Source organism: Babylonia areolata, chromosome 21 (assembly GCF_041734735.1).
Source record: "Babylonia areolata isolate BAREFJ2019XMU chromosome 21, ASM4173473v1, whole genome shotgun sequence".
Taxonomy (NCBI): domain Eukaryota; kingdom Metazoa; phylum Mollusca; class Gastropoda; order Neogastropoda; family Buccinidae; genus Babylonia; species Babylonia areolata.
Window position 1 is genome coordinate 26,879,430 of NC_134896.1, and position 19,986 is coordinate 26,899,415.

Here is a 19,986-nt window from a genome sequence, read left to right on the forward strand (position 1 = left end):
AGAAATGTAGTTATCAAACCATTTCTGTTAGTTTACTTTTTGTCAAGAGAAATAGAAATAACACATACAAACATACACAACTTTCACATGCCACGCCTGCCTGTGCCACACCCATTCATCTTATGCTCACTTTCAGACAACATCAAAGTTGTTAACAGTGACCCAGTTGACACACAGTGCATGGGAGGGGGCTGGGTACTATTCAGGATTCGCCTGCAAGTGATAACTGATCCCCTTCTTTGAAATGGCAGCATGATTTTCACATAACCACACTTCTCCAGTGTTTCATGCAACACACGACCTTGTTCCACCACTTCATCAAACACCTCCCTCCCTCCTTGCCCTGGATACAGGAATATGTTTTCTTTGATGTCAACTCTGGGTCAGCCACATAGCTATTCTTGGCCTCCAGTCCGCTCGCCATTTCCTTTTATTGCAACATCTAGCTCTACAAAAAACCAATCCTCCACCCTCTCTGCAAATCATCACTCTCACTTTGATTTGCGTCATGTGAACGATCTGACAAGATTTTTTTTCTTTTTTAATCATAAGTACAAAATGCATTCTTTTCAATGACTTATAAAGCTTGTGCAACATCTTGGGTCACAAAATCACAGGAGCTGCTTGCAACATGCTGCAGTTTCAAGCCACTAGAGCTAGTTTGTGTTTCGTCATCTGCTGTCTTGAAATATTCTGAGAGGGGTACTGACAATTACATCCCGTAAATTACCATACAGAGTGTGAAAGGCTGTTGCTCCTTGCAGATAATGAAAAGTAGACATATGAAGCTTTCTGTTTGTTTTTTGGGGTTTTTTTTTTGACACATCAAGTTTAAAATGTTACTATGAAAAAGCCTGAAATGATGCAGACGTGTATATATTTATCTATCAATCTATATATATATATATATATAAAAATGTCATGGGGTAAATATCAATATATTTTTCATGACGTATATATACGTTATGGGGCATTGAAGAGGTTAAGAGAGAGAGAAACACCAGCAACTGAAACACACTGTGTCATGCATTATTGTCATGCTCTCATTTTGGTTTTCACTGACACACCAACGTCTCATGCAAGTGTTATATCATTTATGTCTAAATCTAAATTTGCACTGCTTTATATGGCAACAAAATCACAAATGGCTAACTGAATTATCATTAATACATGCTAATTTCCCTTTCTGTTTTGTTTTCAAAGTGGGGGGCGGGAGGGGTGTGTGTGTAAATATGGTGTTTTACCCCATACACTTTTTACCCCAAATAGAGGGGTGAGTTTTATTTAGTTACTGGGCTTTTACAAGACAGTTTACAGCAGAAGATTTCTGTTTTTTGAAGACCAAACTGATCCCCTGTCAAATAGTTTGTCAAATATTCATTGTATTTCATGGCGCATGTATTGAATACTTTGCATGTCATTTTCGTGTAGTGTTTATTTTTTATCTGATAGATTTTTTTAAAGAGAAAATACCAGAAGTTTCATCATATAACAAGAGAGGCAAGGCCTTCAAGACTCACTTGTGATAAATTAAGTCCCCTAGCATTAATTACAGAGTAATTTCCCTTTTTTTTTTACTATCTGCACCAAAACGTTTGCAAAATAAATAAAAATTCCTGTTTGAACAAAAAATGATAATAATGACTCCTCTTGTTGTTGTGTCAGAATAAGAGGTCAAAGTGCCAAGTTTAGAGAATACAAAAAATATAAATATAACAGTAAATGCAGTTGGCATATAATTAGGCTTCTTTTTTTAATTTTTTGTGCCCATCTCAGAGGTGCAATATTGTTTTAAACAAGATGACTGGAAAGAACTGAATTTTTCCTATTTTTATGCCAAATTTGGTGTCAACTGACAAAGTATTTGCAGAGAAAATGTCAATGTTAAAGTTTACCACGGACACACAGACACACGGACACACACACACAGACAACCGAACACCGGGTTAAAACATAGACTCACTTTGTTTACACAAGTGAGTCAAAAAAGAAAATGACTCAGTTCATGGTGACAATAATTAAAGTGACCGAAAAGTTTTACATTCCCTTGAACAGACCTACTATTCTGTATACAGTCTGCTTTGAAGCACCTTCTATCTGAATTAACCCTTTGGCTGCCTGGGAAATAAGATTTAAGTGAAATCTATTTGCAAGGGTTTTTCCACAAAAAACACGTATATATATATTTTTTTTAAATGTGTGCACTTTGTTATTGGAGAGAAACCCATAAAAGTATATATTTTCTTAAAGGCAAATAAAGAAAGAATACAAAACACAAGATGTTTTCCAATTTTGTATATTTTCAATGACATGCAGTTGTTTTAAAATCAGTGTTTTGTTTTTTGTCATATCTTAAACTTGTTTATTGCAAACATTAGTCAGGTAATTTGCACACTAATATGATAGTTTCTGGACAAATGGATATCTGTGTGCACAAATTATGCTAGAACAACAACAATAAAAAGAAAGACAAATACACAATATATTGTGACTACTCTCAGTGATAACATACATGTGAGTGAAGCCAAGCCCCCTCGGCCTCCACCCCCTTCCTTTTCCACAATGAAACCTGACACTTTGTCCATTTCTGCTGAGTCCTATTTTGCCCAGTGCCAAGAATGCCACTCACAGTATGAGTTGCAAATAATTTGGTCGCATTTCTGTCGTCCGCTCTGTACAGCCCGCGTCACTCACTGTTCGTTTATCTTGGCCAGTCTCTTCATTGCTCCCTTTATTTTCTATCGGATCGTCTGATAAAATTTCATCGCTGTCTTCTTCTTCCAGCTGACGCTTCAATTCTTTCTCAGCATCAGTAAAAACAATTTTGTTCATTTTAGAGCACCATGATTGCATAACTTGACCACGGTGTCCGACATTTTGCTGAGCGAATGGGCAACCACACAAAACACTGTGGCAGTAACCCAATCAAATTGTTCAAATAAAGGACTGCCTCCTGATGTAGATCAGATTTCTAGCTATCAACAGAATCTAGAAAGAATTCCCAAGCTAAAGCTACCAGTAGTTTTGTCAACAAACTCAATACAAACCAGGGAAAAGTCAGATTATTTCGCTGACGAGTTATCTCATTGTGGCAGCGAAGCGTACACTGTTGCGCTGACAAAGCATCTCGTTTTTAGGCAGCCTAGTGGTTAAGATGCTACCAGAGTTGGGAGGAACTCACCGCAAGCATGAGGTGTAGGGGGAACAAAACGGAGGTCACCATGACAGCAGGGCATAAACGTCACAAAATCTTCAGCTCTTTTCTCTCCTATATTCATGATGGATGAGTGTACAGCTGCTTCAAAGAAAATCTTTTAGGCTGGGGAACACAAATCAAAGCTGTACTCTTCACTTCCTTTCATAATATACCCTGGTATTCACCAGGTCCCAAAGACACAGACACCTGCAGTGCTGTGCGGGAAATATGAGCAACATTCAAACAGAAACTTCTACGAAGTGGATGGTCCTAAAATGTGTGGTCCCGAGTCTTTCTATGAGTCTATAGCACATAAACACACCTCTGCTGGGTCTAAAACCTATATCCTTCCAGTCTTAAGGCTGTGACACTAACCACTTTGCCATGGCTGCTCATACCATGGCAAGTTCTTTGTTTATCTAAAAAAATATAACAGTTTATATCTGTCTTTACCATCATACATCATACCATGGCAAGTTCTTTGTTTACCTCAAAATTATAAAATGATTACACTTGTCTTTACACATCTGCAGAAAATGTAACCAAAGCCAAGAAAAATGCCACATTCATGCGACAGGTGAAAGAGTGACTGTTCTTCATGACAACAAAAAGTACAAGTAGGTGGATCAATAAACCAGCAGGAGTACAAATATTTCTGAGCTTGTGACAAAGTGTGCAGGGTTCCAGTCTTAAGAACTACTATTAAGACACCCCACACACTAACAAGTCACTCACTTCACAACAACCATCCAGGCAAACCCCCAAATCCACAACGACTTCAATCATGGCATGCACCACAATGGGGAACACCACAGACAGGCACCTCCCTTCAGAAAAGTGTACACCATGCCAGAATAGTAGGCCAGGGCATGTGCTCCTCACCTGTAAAAGTCGTGCATGGGGAAACTAGTGTAGCTGGAGATTTTGTACAGACACTGACCCTGAGCCACGGCTTTCTCCACCATGTTGTGGTTCCCTGTGATACTGTTTTCTGTAGACACACAACATCACTTTATACACTAAACCAGATTCACAAAACATCTGCTGACATGGGAACACAAAACATTGAAAATGAGGAAAAGTAGTAAAAGTGTAACTACAAGTATTTTTTCAGCATTTCTGAAATCTACCCCTACTCACAAACTTGAAATTACTCAGAGGGAAAGGATGGGGGATTCGAAAGAAAAAGGAATTCAGCACAATCATCTAACCAAGACATTTTTTTAAAAGAATAACACTATTCTTTGGGGCAGCTAAGGCTGACTCAGAAAATGAGGCGGACCTCCTGATAAAGAAGAAAATTCCCATGACACTGGTTCATCTGTAAACAATCAGTCATTTGTGTGACCTGGCCATGTATGTGTGTCCACAAACATACAACTGAGTGTGTGTGTTGCATGATACTGAAATCTGTGACTGAATTTTATACCAAGACAAACCACAAACTGTATTTAATTAATGATAAACAAAAATTATGTTCAGTAACTACTCCGGGAGGTTATTGGCCGTAGCTACTTTCGTTTTCTCCGCATAGGTGGGTAGTAGTTTGCACAGGACAGGAATCAGAGTCCTGCCGGAGACTGCACTAGTGGGTCACGGTTAAGTATGTGTAGTTAAAATAATAATTCTGCAAACTGTTCATCAATTCACTGAGGTCTGGAGATAAATTCTTTCATGCTTCATTTATGGCTATGTTGAGACCATAAAAAAGAAAATACAGATCCCCAGATATGGTCATACCCACCTTTGAGGTAGGGGGTGACCCCACTTGCGAGACACAGGCCGCCAAACTTGTTATTGAAGATCTTGTTTCCCTCCAGGTTGGCTGTGGCATTGTTTGTGATCTCCACCCCTGCTGCCTGGCCATCATAGATCCTGTTGTGCTTCAGGATGGGGTGGCTCTGGGTGCTGATCAGCACCCCAGCCTGGGCATTGCGGAAAATCTCATTCTCCTCCAGCAAACCTGATTGTCACAGACAGGAAAAAGAAACAACTGAATGTTAAAACAATTCAACACCAGACTACTACTTAGGTTCAAACTGCACCATCATATATATTCTCCTGTTTACACACCCTTACTTATACAGGTAAAAGGAAATTTTCTATCTAAAATTACGTTTAAATAACAAACTTACCGTGACCCAACTAGTGCAGACTCCGGCAGGGGTCTGACATTCCTGCCTGTGCAAACTACTATCCGCCTATGCGGAGAAAATGAAACTACGGCCGATAACCTCCCGGAAGTAGGTAACCTCCCCTTTGTCCCGCTGGCTAACGCCCTCTTATGACGGCAATATGCCATCACCAGCGCAGCGAGCAGGGAGAACAGGAAGCGGGGAGGACGGGAGGGTCTTAAATTTGGGTCACGGTAAGTATGTTATTTAAACGTAATTTTAGATAGAAAATTTCCTTTTAATTACACATACTTAACCGTGACCCAACTAGTGCAGAATAGCGCGACAAGGTGGAGGGCTCGCCTGTTCTACCGTCTGTTTGCTGTGATGGCCTGTTGTGCAACTACCACAGAAGCGATGCCTCTTAAGCCATCATCCCGTAGGTGTGCGACGTCTCTCTGGTAGAAGTCGATGAGCCATCATCCCTAAAGCGACAGATGTCCCTCAAGTAGAATTCAACGAAGTAGAGTGTACTGTGCCACCTAAGGATATCGGTGCGGGCAAAGAAGACCGAAGTCCGCAGTCGTATTGTGGGGGAGGTCTGTGGACCACAGCTGTGCTGATAAACGTAGGGCAAAGAAAATCGGGTCAGTGGGTTGAATCCACACTTTACTGAGAGCCCTTCGAATCAAAGGAAGGGAAGGAAACATGTACCCTTATAGGGTTGTCTCATTTGAGCGCGGTTGAGCGTCAATGCAAGGAGATGCACATGTGGTTTGATCTGATGATTCCACATCGGATGTGGGCCGATAGTGGAAGTGATTTTTGGTTTTGAGGGAAACTGTGGCATGAGACAGAGGTAGGTTGCCATGTTGGGCTTGCCTTAGGCGTGACAGCCAGATCTGTAGAGCTCCTCCATGCGAGCTGACAGGCAATGGGTGCTCCCCCCACCACTTTTTTGTCATTGCCAAAAAATGACAGCACTGGTATGTTGCCTATGCACAGAATGGCAGACATTTGGCAACAAAAGACTTGCTGTCCCTGGTGCCTCTGGGACAGGGTTGTGTAATTGCCCAGGTAGGTATCATCATGAAGGGGCTTACGGAAGGCTTGGTGGCTTCTCTACCCGAGTGTGGCATGTTGGAGCCACCTGTAGATAGTTGTCGGTGGTCAATGGCTGGGTTGGATCAGGCTGTGGAAGTGCGTTTCATGCGCCCATATGTCACTCAGTCTCATTCTGTGGTGGAATACCAAATGGAAGAGGGTTTCCATGGGGAAAATGTTTTGCTGAAGGTTCTGTAGTGAGAAAGGGGACCAGATCCATGACAGGCCTCTGGCTGTGTATGGTGCGCACTGAGTCTGGGATGGAGCTGGGCGGGGGCAGGGAGGTAAGTGGCTCAAGATGTGTTGTACTGGCTATTTACATCAAAGCACTGATCTGACATACGTTTCCAATATGGCCAACTGCAAAGTGAGATCTGTATTATCAGTGGTTTCTGAATTGCAAAGGGAAGTCATTTGCAGCTTAGCCTTTCATGAATGACTGTGTCTCTCAGACTGGAAGTCAAATTGCACTGGGACTTAGTGCTGAAGCCTTGGGCCTAACTAGCCATTGGGATCCGTCCTAAGGCCCTCTTGATTGAGGGACCGGGGATGCAACTTAGGCAAAACACTCTCTACTGGAAATTGTATAATCGAATTCCAGCCCAAATAGTTGGGACAGCAGTTGCCTCCTCTGCTGTTCCGATGGTGACTGTCGTACACGACTGATTATCATATATTGTTCCTAGGAGGGCACCAATCAGCATGGGTAAATCAGGAAACAGTTGCTGTGTGCTTGAGGGATGAAGGTGTCCACCATGCAGGTTATATTGCAATGTAAGGGAGCCGGAAAGAGTTGACGGGGTCTTGTGGTGCAACCATGTGTCTGAAAGGCATGGTGCTTGCTTCCGAAGTGACAACCAAGTCATCCTCTGACAGGCCCTTGACTGAAGGCTGGGGCTCCATGATGGGATAGCCTGCCTAGGCTAGAAAACCCCCGGAAGTGTCTCATTGGAAAGACAGAGCTTGAGAAGGAGTGGCCATCTGTAACCACAGCAGTGGTTGTGTGTTGAGGCTGAAAGGATCGGGCAGGGAAGACCAAGTGCAGAAAGTGCTTTCAAACGCCAACTGTTTGAGACGTTGATGCTGGATCTCTGTTCAAGCAAGGTGATGGGGCGAACTGATGTGCTTGAATGCGGCATCTGCCATGCTGGTATGAGTGGGCAGTAAGGTACACCCCTGTGGCTAATGGACGGTTCGTTGTGCTCTGTGAGACGCATCCGTCCTCGTCAATAAGCCTTTCTCCCAAATATAGAGGAAAACAATTATGACCCAGGCCTTCTGCTACTAGAGAGGAGTGGAAGAGATGGGCTTAGGGTGATTGTCTTCTGCCCAGTGGGTAGTTTTGGGTCCGCAAAAATTTTGGGAATCAAAGATTGACACCCCTTCATGGGAAGGCTGGCTAGGATGTAGGGCCCATGTGGAGCTGTTGTCACAACCACAGTGGTGCAAACAAAAGGTTGTTGTTGGCAAGGGGTGGAAGAAGGGATGCCTTACAAACTGGGGAGGAATGAAGGGCATGTGTGTCCGGAGTGGCACTTCTAAGTTGGACTGCCTCATCCCTCCTTGTGCCAAGTTAGGGCATCTCCAGCCCTATGGTTGATTGTTGTAGGCAAATGAGTTGGGTTGCCTTGTCCCTCCTTGCGCCAAGCGAGGGCATTCTTAGCCCTGTGGGTGGGAAGGGGGTGTGGGGGTCCCTAAGGACTAGCCACTACTAAAATGTGAAGGAACATACATTCAGGCATGAATGAGGCAGTTTTGTCTGTGAGTGCAGTCGTCCTCCGAAAGTGAGGTAGGGATGAATTTAAGAAAATGAATACATACATGTGCAAAGGGAATATAAACTTCCATCAACTCAAGTATTGATGTCAGAAATATGCCAATGACAAGGGATCGAAACACAAGAAATAAGCGGCTGTATAAGCATACGTGTAGCGTGCACAGATATAGCCAAGTAAATGGGTAAGTGTGCATAATCAGTAATGGAAAGGGCTCTGTGTATGCACCTAAATATGAGATGTACATACACATATGAATAAAGTGCAAGTACGTAGGCGCAGAGAGTTCAGGGCATTGTGGACAGAAGGCCGCAAATGCAAGTGTGCCTATATTGCTATGTAGGGAATCTCAATGAATAGATGTGAATGAATAGAGATAGAAATATAATTGTACATGTTAATAAGAAAGTTGTCTGAACCTATCCCATAAGCGCACACACATGTGTATTCTGAGGGATAAGTATACATCTATAAGTGAATAAATGTAGCAAGATATCTCATAGACATATATGTGTATATGTGTGTGCATATATATATACGTATATACATACACACACACATAAACATACACACACACACACACACATATATACATACATATATATATACATATATATGGGTTTTTTGTTGTTGTTTTTTTGTTTTTGTTTTTTTATGTATATATATATATATACATACATACATCTATATATACATATATATAGCTATATATTTCGTGATTGTTGATTGTGATAAAAATCAAAAGGACAGAAGGGGAAATATTGTGATTTATTTCCTGTTATTGTGTATCACAAGAAGAGAATGGTTATAGGACTGGTTGCCTGCAGAGGGCTGTGTGCGTGTGTGGGGGATGAAGAACCCCAAAGTTCAGTCGCCAATAGCCTGAGAAACAGCAAGAAAGGTGTAGTTGCTGTGCAAAGATGTGTAAAGTCCATGAATGGGCATGAGGACCCAATGAGAATTCGAAGAAATATCGTAGGTGGACAGCACGGGGGGCAGGAGTGACGTGCTGTGTCGGTTACAAATGCGGAGTTGTCTCCCTTGGCGCCGATATTCGGCGAAAAGGATGGTGTCTTTAGAGCACATATCCCCCGGTGTGACGTTTCCTCGCTGTAGAGGGAGGAGCGTCATGCTGCGTGCGAGAGTCCGTGGTTCTATGCCACCTTAACCGATAATATTAATGTCCCTTAGTGCCGTGGGCATCCCAAACCGAATCGGTCACCATCGGACACGAGACGGTGGGGACATGTGGCATAATGGCGCCGTAACCAGACAAGATCGGCCCGAGCACTGCCGAGTGGCAGAATCGAGTTATCAAGAGGCACTCCGACGTGGAATTGCCGATATTAGTCTGGGTAACAGTGGAGATATGCAGTGGGGCAGAAAAAACTGTCACTGCCGAAGTTCAATGGGCTGTGCACGCATCTGCTCTGTGCGCAAGGCGTGGAGCAGGCGCTAGGTGTGGCACCAGTGCATAATTGCCGCAGCAAGTTCCCAATGGGTTGCTGGTTGTTTGGTTGAGCAGCTTGCTGAGACGCCTTTAGTGGATGGGAAACAGCAGCAACCGGCGGTGTGGCAAATGGGGTCATCACCGCAAAGCTTGAAGGGACCAAGCACGCACCTGCACTGTTGGCAAGGAGCCGTGCTGGTAAAGGGAAGTAACTGCGGCGGTCACCGGCAAGGGTGCCAAAGCAGGAGTTGTCTCCCTTGGATCGGAAAATCGGACAAGGGGAGGGTGCACACGCATGGGCAAGCGTGTCCCCTAGTGGTCCACCTTCCTCCCTACCCCTGGGGAGGGCATCCCTAAGCGCCTCGGTCGCCATAGGATCCGAGACGGAAGAGGCATGCCGCGTGGGGGGCGCGTGAGCCAATGTCACGGCCGCCGCCACGGATGCATCGCACATAGGGCCCAGTCTAGCGTGCGGATCCAAAGCCAGTGTATGGTGTTGTTTTCCAAAGGGGTTATGGCACATTCCCAGTATGTGTAATTAAAGGGGTTATGGCACATTCCATTGTTGACATGGGAAAAGTGATAGAGGAGATCGACTCGGGTGTCCTACCGACTGGCAGGGCCGAGAAACGCGGATCGCGTCGACTTCGTTCGCGAATTGAAAAGGAAAGCATCAATGGCACCACTGACCTGAGTATGGGGTAACGTACCCCTAGAAGTCGCCAGAGAGGGTGCAGGAGGTGGTGGGTAAGTATGTTATTTAAACGTAATTTTAGATAGAAAATTTCCTTTTACCTGTATAAGTAAGGGTGTGTAAACAGGAGAATATATATGATGGTGCAGTTTGAACCTAAGTAGTAGTCTGGTGTTGAATTGTTTTAACATTCAGTTGTTTCTTTTTCCTGTCTGTGACAATCAGGTTTGCTGGAGGAGAATCTCCATATATATTCTCCTGTTTACACACCCTTACTTATACAGGTAAAAGGAAATTTTGACAGGAAAAAGAAACAACTGAATGTTAAAACAATTCAACACCAGACTACTACTTAGGTTCAAACTGCACCATCATATATATTCTCCTGTTTACACACCCTTACTTATACAGGTAAAAGGAAATTTTCTATCTAAAATTACGTTTAAATAACATACTTACCGTGACCCAACTAGTGCAGATACAGTTATTTCCACACATGCATGCACTCACTAATTTATGCATGGAGTAACTGATCAAACATGTTTACTGTATAACTACTTCTATGTATCATTCCAGAGTGACTGATGAAAAGACAAACTTTTCTTTAGTATAACTGACCCTCAATTGCCATCTTAAGGCTTAAAATTATGCCAGCAAAGCTTAAAATCAAGCCATTTATTCCTTGTGACCCATTTGTGATTTCTTGTGACCCATTTGTATATGCGCAAGTGATTATCAACAAGACAGAAAGGACTGGGTTCACTGACTTCAAAATAACGTAATTCACTAAATAGAATAGAATTATGCATATACAGACGATGGTAAAAATTAAAACCAACAGACCACATTCTCTAAGTCAAGACATTCTTCTAGAAACAGATAATCTGCTCCCCTGCAATACACTACCTTTGCCACCATTGAAGATACAGATTCCCCCGTCTCTGCCATCATGGATCTTGTTGTGCCTCAGCACAGGGTTACTGTCTGTCTTGATCCAGATGCCTGCCATGGCATTGTCGAAGATCTCGTTGCTCTCAATGACACCCAGCCCACTGTTGTAGACCAGGATCCCACCATTCTGTCCACCCCAGATCTTGTTCTTCACAATGGTGGGATTACTGCCTGTCCTGTCAACAGGTAACACCACAGTTTTCTTCCTCTCTTCCCTTTCTACTTTTCTATTTCACTTTGCTATCTACTTTATCAGAAGAACTACCAGCATGCCTTGTTAAATGCTCACCTGACAGCAGTGACTGGCCTTGTCTTTCAGTTTTATCTCATAAGCTATTTACCCTATAAGCACACAAATTTAAAAGAGATGTTGATGGATGCCAGCTGGTGTGAAGGAGAATTTCATCAAGATCTAAATCCACACATGATGTGGGGGAGCTCTCCACACTAGAGGAATGCTCACTCATGTATGGCTCTGTGACTAAGCAATCACTGTCATCAGCAGTGACTCAGCAGCACTTTCCTCTGGTGTGTGGCTTCCTGGTCACTTAGCATTGATAGTTCTCTGTATGCTGCTGGCACTGAGACTAAAACACACAAACCTAGGTGTAGCTGTGTTGCGTTGACTCTATATAAGTGGTGTGGAAGTAATGCCACTGGAATGATAGGATGATCGGGCGGCAAAAAAAGGCACCAAAAGATCTTCAACAATGTAAAAGATAAACATGTAGGATGATCGGGCGGCAAAAAAAGGCACCAAAAGATCTTCAACAATGTAAAAGATAAACATAACAGCAACATTTTAAATCAAAACTCTTAATCATCATGAAATCGAACAGACTGAAAGATTTCAAATAATTAAAATTTCCTTTTTAATTTCAATATTTTTTACTTCAGAAACTAAGCAAAAAGTAAGCAGTAAATGTGTCACACGCGCCTATACTAAACTGAGGTCTAAACAAGGTAACAATACAATGTCATCTAAATGGGTGAATATGTCCCAGTCAGGGGAAGCGAACAGACCTGATCTGCACACCAGAGTACAGGTGGTTGAAGATATCATTGTCTTCCAGCCTCCCATGGCCGTTGTCATAGAAATACACCCCCACCTGCAACACACTCCTCTTATGATTGGCACACCAAAACCACCTGGAATCTTTCTCTGCATATGACAGTTCACAGACAGATCAGCATGGCAAAACAGGCAGACACTGTTTCTCTCACACAACACGCATACACATGTGGCTTCCACCATATAAAAATATATATATTAATACAAACTATATATATATATATATATATATATATATATATATATATATACACACACACATATAAAGAAGAAAAGCCTTTGTGACTGATGGGCGATTCCTGCTAAAAACTCATACCTGCAAATAGGCTTTTATGTGTATGACTTTACCCTGCTGTTTAGGCAGCCATACAATGTTTTGGAGTGTACAGGCTGGGTTGGTTTGTTTCCATTACCCAGTGAATGCTGACATGGACAATGGGACATTTACTGTGCTTATTCTATCTTCTGCAAGTGTATACACACAAAGAGAATTAAGGCACAACTATGTCTTCACATGCGTTGATGTATCAGAAAAACATATCTCTACTCTTCATCCACCAAGTGACCTTAGACTGTAAATTCAATGTTCAAACCACTCAGTTATCGTGCCAGTCAACGTAAGAAACCAAATCCACATGACTCACCTGCTTGCCGCTGTGAATGCGGTTGCGTCGCAGGATGGGCTGACTGCCAGTGGTGATCCAGACACCAGCCAGGGTGTTGCTGTACACCTCGTTCTCCTCTATCAGACCTTTGCCTTTTTCATGCTACAACACAACACTCACCCTTGTCAACGACACCTCTCTTTTTGTCAATCAGATCTCCCCACAAAACCCACTTTTGTCAATGACATGTCTCTCTTCCTGTCAATCACATCTCCCCTTACAGAACTGTTCTGACTGAACATAAAACAAGTTTGTACATACATTTTTGATCCAGTGCATGGGCACTTTCTTCTTTTGTAATTGCCCCAATGTCTCTGGAGACAATCCCTAACCTCTTTATTAGCTAAATAGGAATATATGGCCCTCTTATCTTTTGCTTTTACAGATGAGATCTGACTTCATAAGTGTTATATATTCTGTCAATCCATTCATTTGTATCAAACAAAACAGCAATATACAGCGTCTCATTTCATGTCATTTACTATCAGAATTGTTCTACGCTGTCTTCTTACAGGAATTTTTTTTTTTTTTACACTGTATTAAAAGAACTTGTCTGAAAAAGGCTACTTTTTTCAAATGTTCTTTTAATGAGGATGAACACTAACTTAGCCCACTTTATTTTCTTTGGCACACACCAATCTCATTCTTTTCTATGCAAAATACACAAACACAAAGAACATTTTTTTTCTTTTAACACCACAAAATTACACTTGATCCCACTTCTCTTTTTAACTGTTATCTAAAGTGATGATATTCAAATATTTAAAACTTGGCAGTTCTTAATGACCAAGAGCATAAGACGACATTCTTCATATATGATACAACTCTATACTTCTTACCCCCCAAACATTTCTGCTCTTCCCACACTTAAACTGTGTGTTAACTGCCTCATTCCGCTCAATCAACTGTTTTTCTATACATAAAATATTTTCTTTTCCTGTTATCCTTTGCTGTTCCTTTACACACATCTGATCACTGGAACAAGTGTTTATTCCAGCTTGGAAACCCTGTATGGTAACTCACCACATAAATGCCCCCATGCTGCCCATGGTGAATTTTGTTATGGCGCACAATGGGATTGCTATTGGTTCGTATCTGGATGCCCGCCAGAGCGTTACCTAGGGTAAAAGAAATCTGAGAATTACTTTCAGAACTATACGGAATCTAACAAACATGTTCAAATATTTCAGTAGAATTCTATTCAGATATAACTTTCATGCAATCCAAAGAGATACAAACCAAATAAAAATATTTTGCAGATATGCAGAAATACAGTAAAGTATATGTAAGTAAATAATGATTTTCCTAAGAACGTACAAGCATGTGCATGTGTGACCATACTTTTATTTTATATAAACATCTTTGAATATGCTGTGTATTATTCCATGTATGTATTCTTTTTAAAAATAGCACAATGTACAAAAATGAAAAGAAACAATTTAAATTTCAAAAGTAGACACTGACAAGGCAAAATAACAACACACCCTAAACATACTGAAATTTCAAATAACATTAGCAAAAGCAGTCTAAATGCACATCAACAGTCCAAAATTCAAGAATGTTTCAAATATCTACAATGTGTTTTTGAAGCAGCCCATAGGCTGTAACAATACATAAATCTGAAATCAAATTCTGACAACTATGTTTCTATCACTCTCTGAGTTTCTCCTCATAAAATATTCAACCAAAAGTGTACATTCCAGATGAATATCTAAAGAGCGACACAGATAAGCATCTGACCATAGATGTTGTTGAGCTCAATCAGTCCTTTGCCATCTCCAAAGATATACACTCCTCCCTGCTGGCCATTGAAGATTTCATTTCTCCTGAAACACAAAACAACCCACCATGGTGCAAGATGACAGACTGTGCAAGGGGCAGGGTTGGAGGAGGGCAGGAGATGGGCTGAAAAGGTGAGGACTGGGGTGGGAGACAGCAAAGGGCATAGATTGCAGGGGCAGGGTTGGAGGAGGGCAGGAGATAGGCTGAAAAGGTGAGGACTGGGGTGGGAGACAGCAAAGGACATAGATTGCAGGGGGAGGGTTGGGGAGGGGGGGAAATCACACACACAATTTGTAAATTTGCTTGGTGCTATGCTGAGAATTATTGGGCATTTTAACGTATGTCCATCTTTCACAATCCTGACCAGTTCTCCAGCCAAATTGACAGTTATTTTCAGCATAAGCATAGTCAAAGCATCAAGAACAGGAAGCCACCTGTAAAATGACACCAAGAAGGCAGTACCATGAGCAAGAATGCTTGAATCTTAACCCTTTCTTCACCATTTGTTGCCAGGGCAGTTAATCTGGTACCTGTCTTTTTGATTGTGGGCATGTTTCAGTGTTTAGGCATTTGAGTGACTGTTTTTCTGAAAGGTGAACCAGCTTTGCTGTCCCATAAATCAAATTTCAAATGAATGTGCAAGTCATATTCAGTGCACCATGTCACATGCTGTAATAGCCAAAAATTTCAAATGTTTTAATAGCCAGAAATTTCAGATACATCACATAGAATATCTCAATATTTGAGCATACCAACACTGTAAAAAAAATTATCTAAACCCTAAAAACTGAAATCAATCAATCCAAACCAATCTGAAAATACTAATCAACATTCAGTTATTCAAGTGAAATGCTGAAAAAAATTGCACACACAAAGAAAAAGACAGACAGAGAGAGCAAGAGAGCTGGAGAGAAAGAGAAAGCAACAGAGAACTATGACCCAAAGAAAGAACCCACCTGATAGTGGGATCACTCCCAGAGGTGATCCAGACCCCAGCAAAATTGTTGGAGTGGATCTTGTTGTCCAAGAACTGCCCCCGCCCATTCTCGTGCACGTAGATGCCCCCTGTCTGACCATGGTGGATATCACACTGAGCTACTGTCGGGTTGGCCCCTGCCTTCACCTCAAAGCCAGCTATCCGATTGTTGTGGATGTCACACGAGTGAAAGTAGCCCTGCAGTATGACACATCCATAGCTATTTAACAAAACAGATAAGGATATGTTCCACAGATCTCAAAAACGTGCATGCAAAAAATTACTGTGTAATTTGCAAACAAAGAAAAGAGAGCAATCCATCCATGGCACAAAATTTACCATCCTGTTTAGATTGAAGCCATAGTGTATGTACAATCAAAACAATAATTCTTTGAGTCAAAATGCGAGAATTAAAATTGCAATCCTGTTGCTATGGATGAAGAAATGTGAAACAAAGAGGAAGCATCAATCTTAAGTGAACAACATCTTAAGTTCACGCAGCAGCAGAGTGCTTACAACCTGATCAAGGAGTTTGGTTCTGGTGGAAAAGCTAACATAGGAACAATTTGTTTTCAAATACTGAACCTGGTAGAGGGGCATCTGGTTAAACAGTGTCTCAACTGAGAAGTCATTTGTAACAAAATTGGTTTAGTTTGCAAGCGAAGTCAAAAGTTTCATTCCCTCATTGGATGTGATAAAAGTTTTGCAGCGAAGACAATGCAATATTTGTGTCAAATTTGGTCTCTGAATTAACCTAATGACATACATGCAATATTTTTCTTTCAGTAAGAAGTTCGCATGCAAATTTTTCATCAATTTGGGGGTCTATTGGATTTTACTTCAAGCTGACTATCTTCCAGTAGGCAACACCTGCTCCATGTTCTGATCAAATTATCTACAGATAATTATTACTATGTTTAGGAAATTCTAATAAAAACCATAGGAAATTCTAACAAAAACCAAAAATGAAACTCAGACTGTACTACTGTACTCACCATTCCATTGTCAAATGTGAAGACACCAACATCTCGCCCGTGGTGTATATGGTTGTTCCTCATGACAGGATTGGCATAGTTTTTCACCCAGATACCAGCAAGTGCATTGCCACTGATCTCATTGTGCATGTATTTGCCCTGGAATTTCATTAAATTCAATGAAAAAAACAACCCATGACCAAACACAGGCAACAAACTTCAATCCTTTTTCAATGAACTATAAAAACTTTGATTTCTGATGTTTATGAAAGTGTTAAGCCACAGAAATTTTGTATCAGTATGACCAATGTGAAAAACAGAGAAACATCTTACTTATTACCGTTTTCAATGGATGAAATAAAATAATATTTTCACAACCCAGCTTTTTAAAAAGTCACAATAAACAGTAAGCCAAAATTCAACAAAATCACTTTGGATTATTGCAGCACACAGCATCCATACACAAACTCTTTCATTCATTCTAAGCATCTAAATAATACTGGCACATCACCTGCTCATACCCTGCACTACTGATAAGCTCACTAGACCATTCTTTTCCTTATCTGTGCAGCTACAGTTTTAACAAGTCAATACACATGTATTCTGTCAAGTTTGAGTTTTAAAAAAAAATTGGGGGGACCTGAATATATAAACACCTCTCACCTGACAACTCACATATCCTTTTAAGTGCAGATCAGACTCACCTCCGCATAATCCGTAACGTACAGTCCAACATTCTCACAGTCCTTGATGACACAGTGCTGAATAGTGGGGTCTGCACCTTTGCTTGATACACATACAGCTGCTCCCACTGAAAGAAAAAAAATCACAATCTCAAAAAATTTATCCTCATATTTACTTTCTGATTTTCCCCATGAAGGCTCCCCCCCTCCCAATCCCCCATCTCCACCCAAGCCACTGTCCACAATTTGCAGGTTGTTTTGCTTAATTAAGAATTTACTAATTCAATCAGGAACTAAATGATTCTTGTTTATATACTGATCAAATTCAATGTAAAGGATGGCAGCTTTTTTGTTGTTTTTTTGCAATTTGAAACAAAACATTTTCTTCTTGCTGTGCCTGAGTTCACAAAGATTAACAACTTAGTTGCTAGATGCTGTTCTACAAAGCAGCAGGATTATGCTGTTCTGCTGACTGACTCAATATTGTGTTATCAGTGATGAATCCTGTAACCAGTGTTTAGTGGCTTATAGAAACACAAACACACCTCTCAAAGCAGTATAGGCTGCCTAAATGATGGGATAAAAATAGTTTTACATACAAAAGTCCATTTACAGGTAGGATATAAATGAACACAGGAACTGCAGCCCATTAACAAATTACAACAATAACAACAACAACAAAAATGCATCATTCATACTGACAGTAACACCTACCAACAGAGGTGCTCTTGATCCGGCAGTGATCAATCGTGGGTGAACAGGCCTCGGATATCTCTAATGCATAATGTCGATGATGTGGCACTGATGAGGTAATATCGGGTGAAAACTGAAACACAATAAATCTGCCATGTCAAAGCAACATGTGTTTCCAAATTATGAACAAAAGTAAAAATACCCCTTTGTCTTATAAGGGGAAAATCCTAATCAATCTAGTTAACACTTTATCTTTCTGGGAAAAAATCCCGATCAACAGCAGTCTAAAAACTTGTGGCATTTCTATTTGACTTTAAGGTACAGACCGTATCATCTGAACACGCTTTTTGTTTGTTGCTGTTGTTGTTTTTTTAGGTTACATGTACTTTTTTTTTTTTTTTTTTTTTTAATAGTTTAAACATACACATGTTCATATGCCTTGAACTGCCAAGATGTGCTTGCGCGCGCACGTGTGTGTGCGCGTCTACATCTTGTGTGGAGTGGGTGTGGAGTGGGAGGAGCGGGAGGATTTGTGTGTACCAGTGTATTCATGCATTTTTAGTATGCATACATTATTGTATTACTGAAAAGAAACTTCAAATTCCCTTTCTTCACATCATTCAAAATGTGCAAGATTTCAACTAGATAGTAATACATGTATTGCTGTCAACCAGTTGCACTGAATTACCACCAAGTGTTTAGACACAAATAGAGACGATGTTCAATTCCTTTCGCAGCCATCTGAACCTAGACTGTAACTACGCAGGAACCATTGATTTAACAATTTCTTGTCTCATACCATACTTTCAGATGTTTCAACTGTCTTGACCAAGACTGAACAATGGCAACACCAATTCCATGTTTAGCCATCTACCTTTTGAATCATCATAACCATGGATATATGCACCGTCATAATCCCTTATTTCACATACAAACATCTAACAGCCTTGTTTCCAAGTCCTGAAGCAAGACTGGACATGAATGCTGCCTCGTTTCGTCCAGAACCTCTCTCTCTCTCTCTCTTCATCTTAATTTTTAACCAGAGCTAGACACCTATACAGTCTAGTTCATACTGGTTTCAAAGCTGATTTGAATGACAAATACAGATAAAGTGTACCTTTATAGTAACATAACCAATGTAGGCAGACTTAGCTCCATCGGAGAAGACCACAGTGGATTCATTATCCCTCTCAATGATCACCTTGTCCACAACCTCATCAGGAGCTGCAACCCCCAATGTTATGTTGTTATACCTGTTACACATCACTTTAAAAATAAAATGTCACTCTGAACAGCAAATGAACAGCTGTCATAACTACTGGTAAAAAAGAAACAAGCAGATTATACATAATGCTGTAATTCATATGAATCTAGTATTACTATTACTAGCAATAACTAAAAGCAACAATAATACTGCAATCACTTTCATTACCAATTCATTATATCGATCAATATCTTAATTCTTGTGCAATTTTGTTATTAGTGCAGTTGATATTTAGTGTCAGAGTGTGTGTGTCTGTAAGGGAGAGATACATTTATATATATGTGTGTGCGAGTGCGTGTGTGTGCATGTGTGTGATCTATAAAATGCATTTTGTTTTAATCTAAGCCTTATTTATTTTATAGCTTTTATAATCTTTAGTGTGCTTTTGCATTCATATGAACACACTGGATGTTTTCCATTGTCAGATAGTGGTGGATATGATTTTTAAGGCGCATGTTTATAGTCAACTATGATGTAAGGTGCTTTGAGCAGCATTGGTGCTGGATATCGCGCCATAGAAAAAACTATATATTATTATTATTACTATTATATATATATTTACCAATCTGCACATCTATCATAACCCTTCATAA

The 19,986-nt window shown here is 40.9% G+C and overlaps 1 protein-coding gene across 2 annotated transcripts in view; it reads right to left on the reverse strand.

Annotated features, from left to right (window-relative positions):
- LOC143296328 (F-box only protein 11-like) overlaps nucleotides 1–19,986 on the reverse strand; it is a 34,799-nt gene that overhangs the window by 3,099 nt on the left and 11,714 nt on the right. Inside the window, exons 7-18 of one of the 2 annotated variants that reach the window (XM_076608195.1) lie at nucleotides 19,247–19,353; nucleotides 18,151–18,262; nucleotides 17,458–17,564; nucleotides 16,775–16,912; nucleotides 15,760–15,977; nucleotides 14,762–14,847; nucleotides 14,045–14,139; nucleotides 13,001–13,123; nucleotides 12,308–12,393; nucleotides 11,240–11,460; nucleotides 4,941–5,159; nucleotides 4,079–4,187 (exon numbers count right to left, since the gene is read on the reverse strand). In XM_076608195.1, coding sequence (XP_076464310.1) covers nucleotides 4,079–4,187; nucleotides 4,941–5,159; nucleotides 11,240–11,460; nucleotides 12,308–12,393; nucleotides 13,001–13,123; nucleotides 14,045–14,139; nucleotides 14,762–14,847; nucleotides 15,760–15,977; nucleotides 16,775–16,912; nucleotides 17,458–17,564; nucleotides 18,151–18,262; nucleotides 19,247–19,353 — 1,621 coding nt within the window. The remainder of the gene's footprint in view (nucleotides 1–4,078; nucleotides 4,188–4,940; nucleotides 5,160–11,239; nucleotides 11,461–12,307; nucleotides 12,394–13,000; nucleotides 13,124–14,044; nucleotides 14,140–14,761; nucleotides 14,848–15,759; nucleotides 15,978–16,774; nucleotides 16,913–17,457; nucleotides 17,565–18,150; nucleotides 18,263–19,246; nucleotides 19,354–19,986) is intronic. The other variant, XM_076608196.1, reaches the window with a different exon arrangement.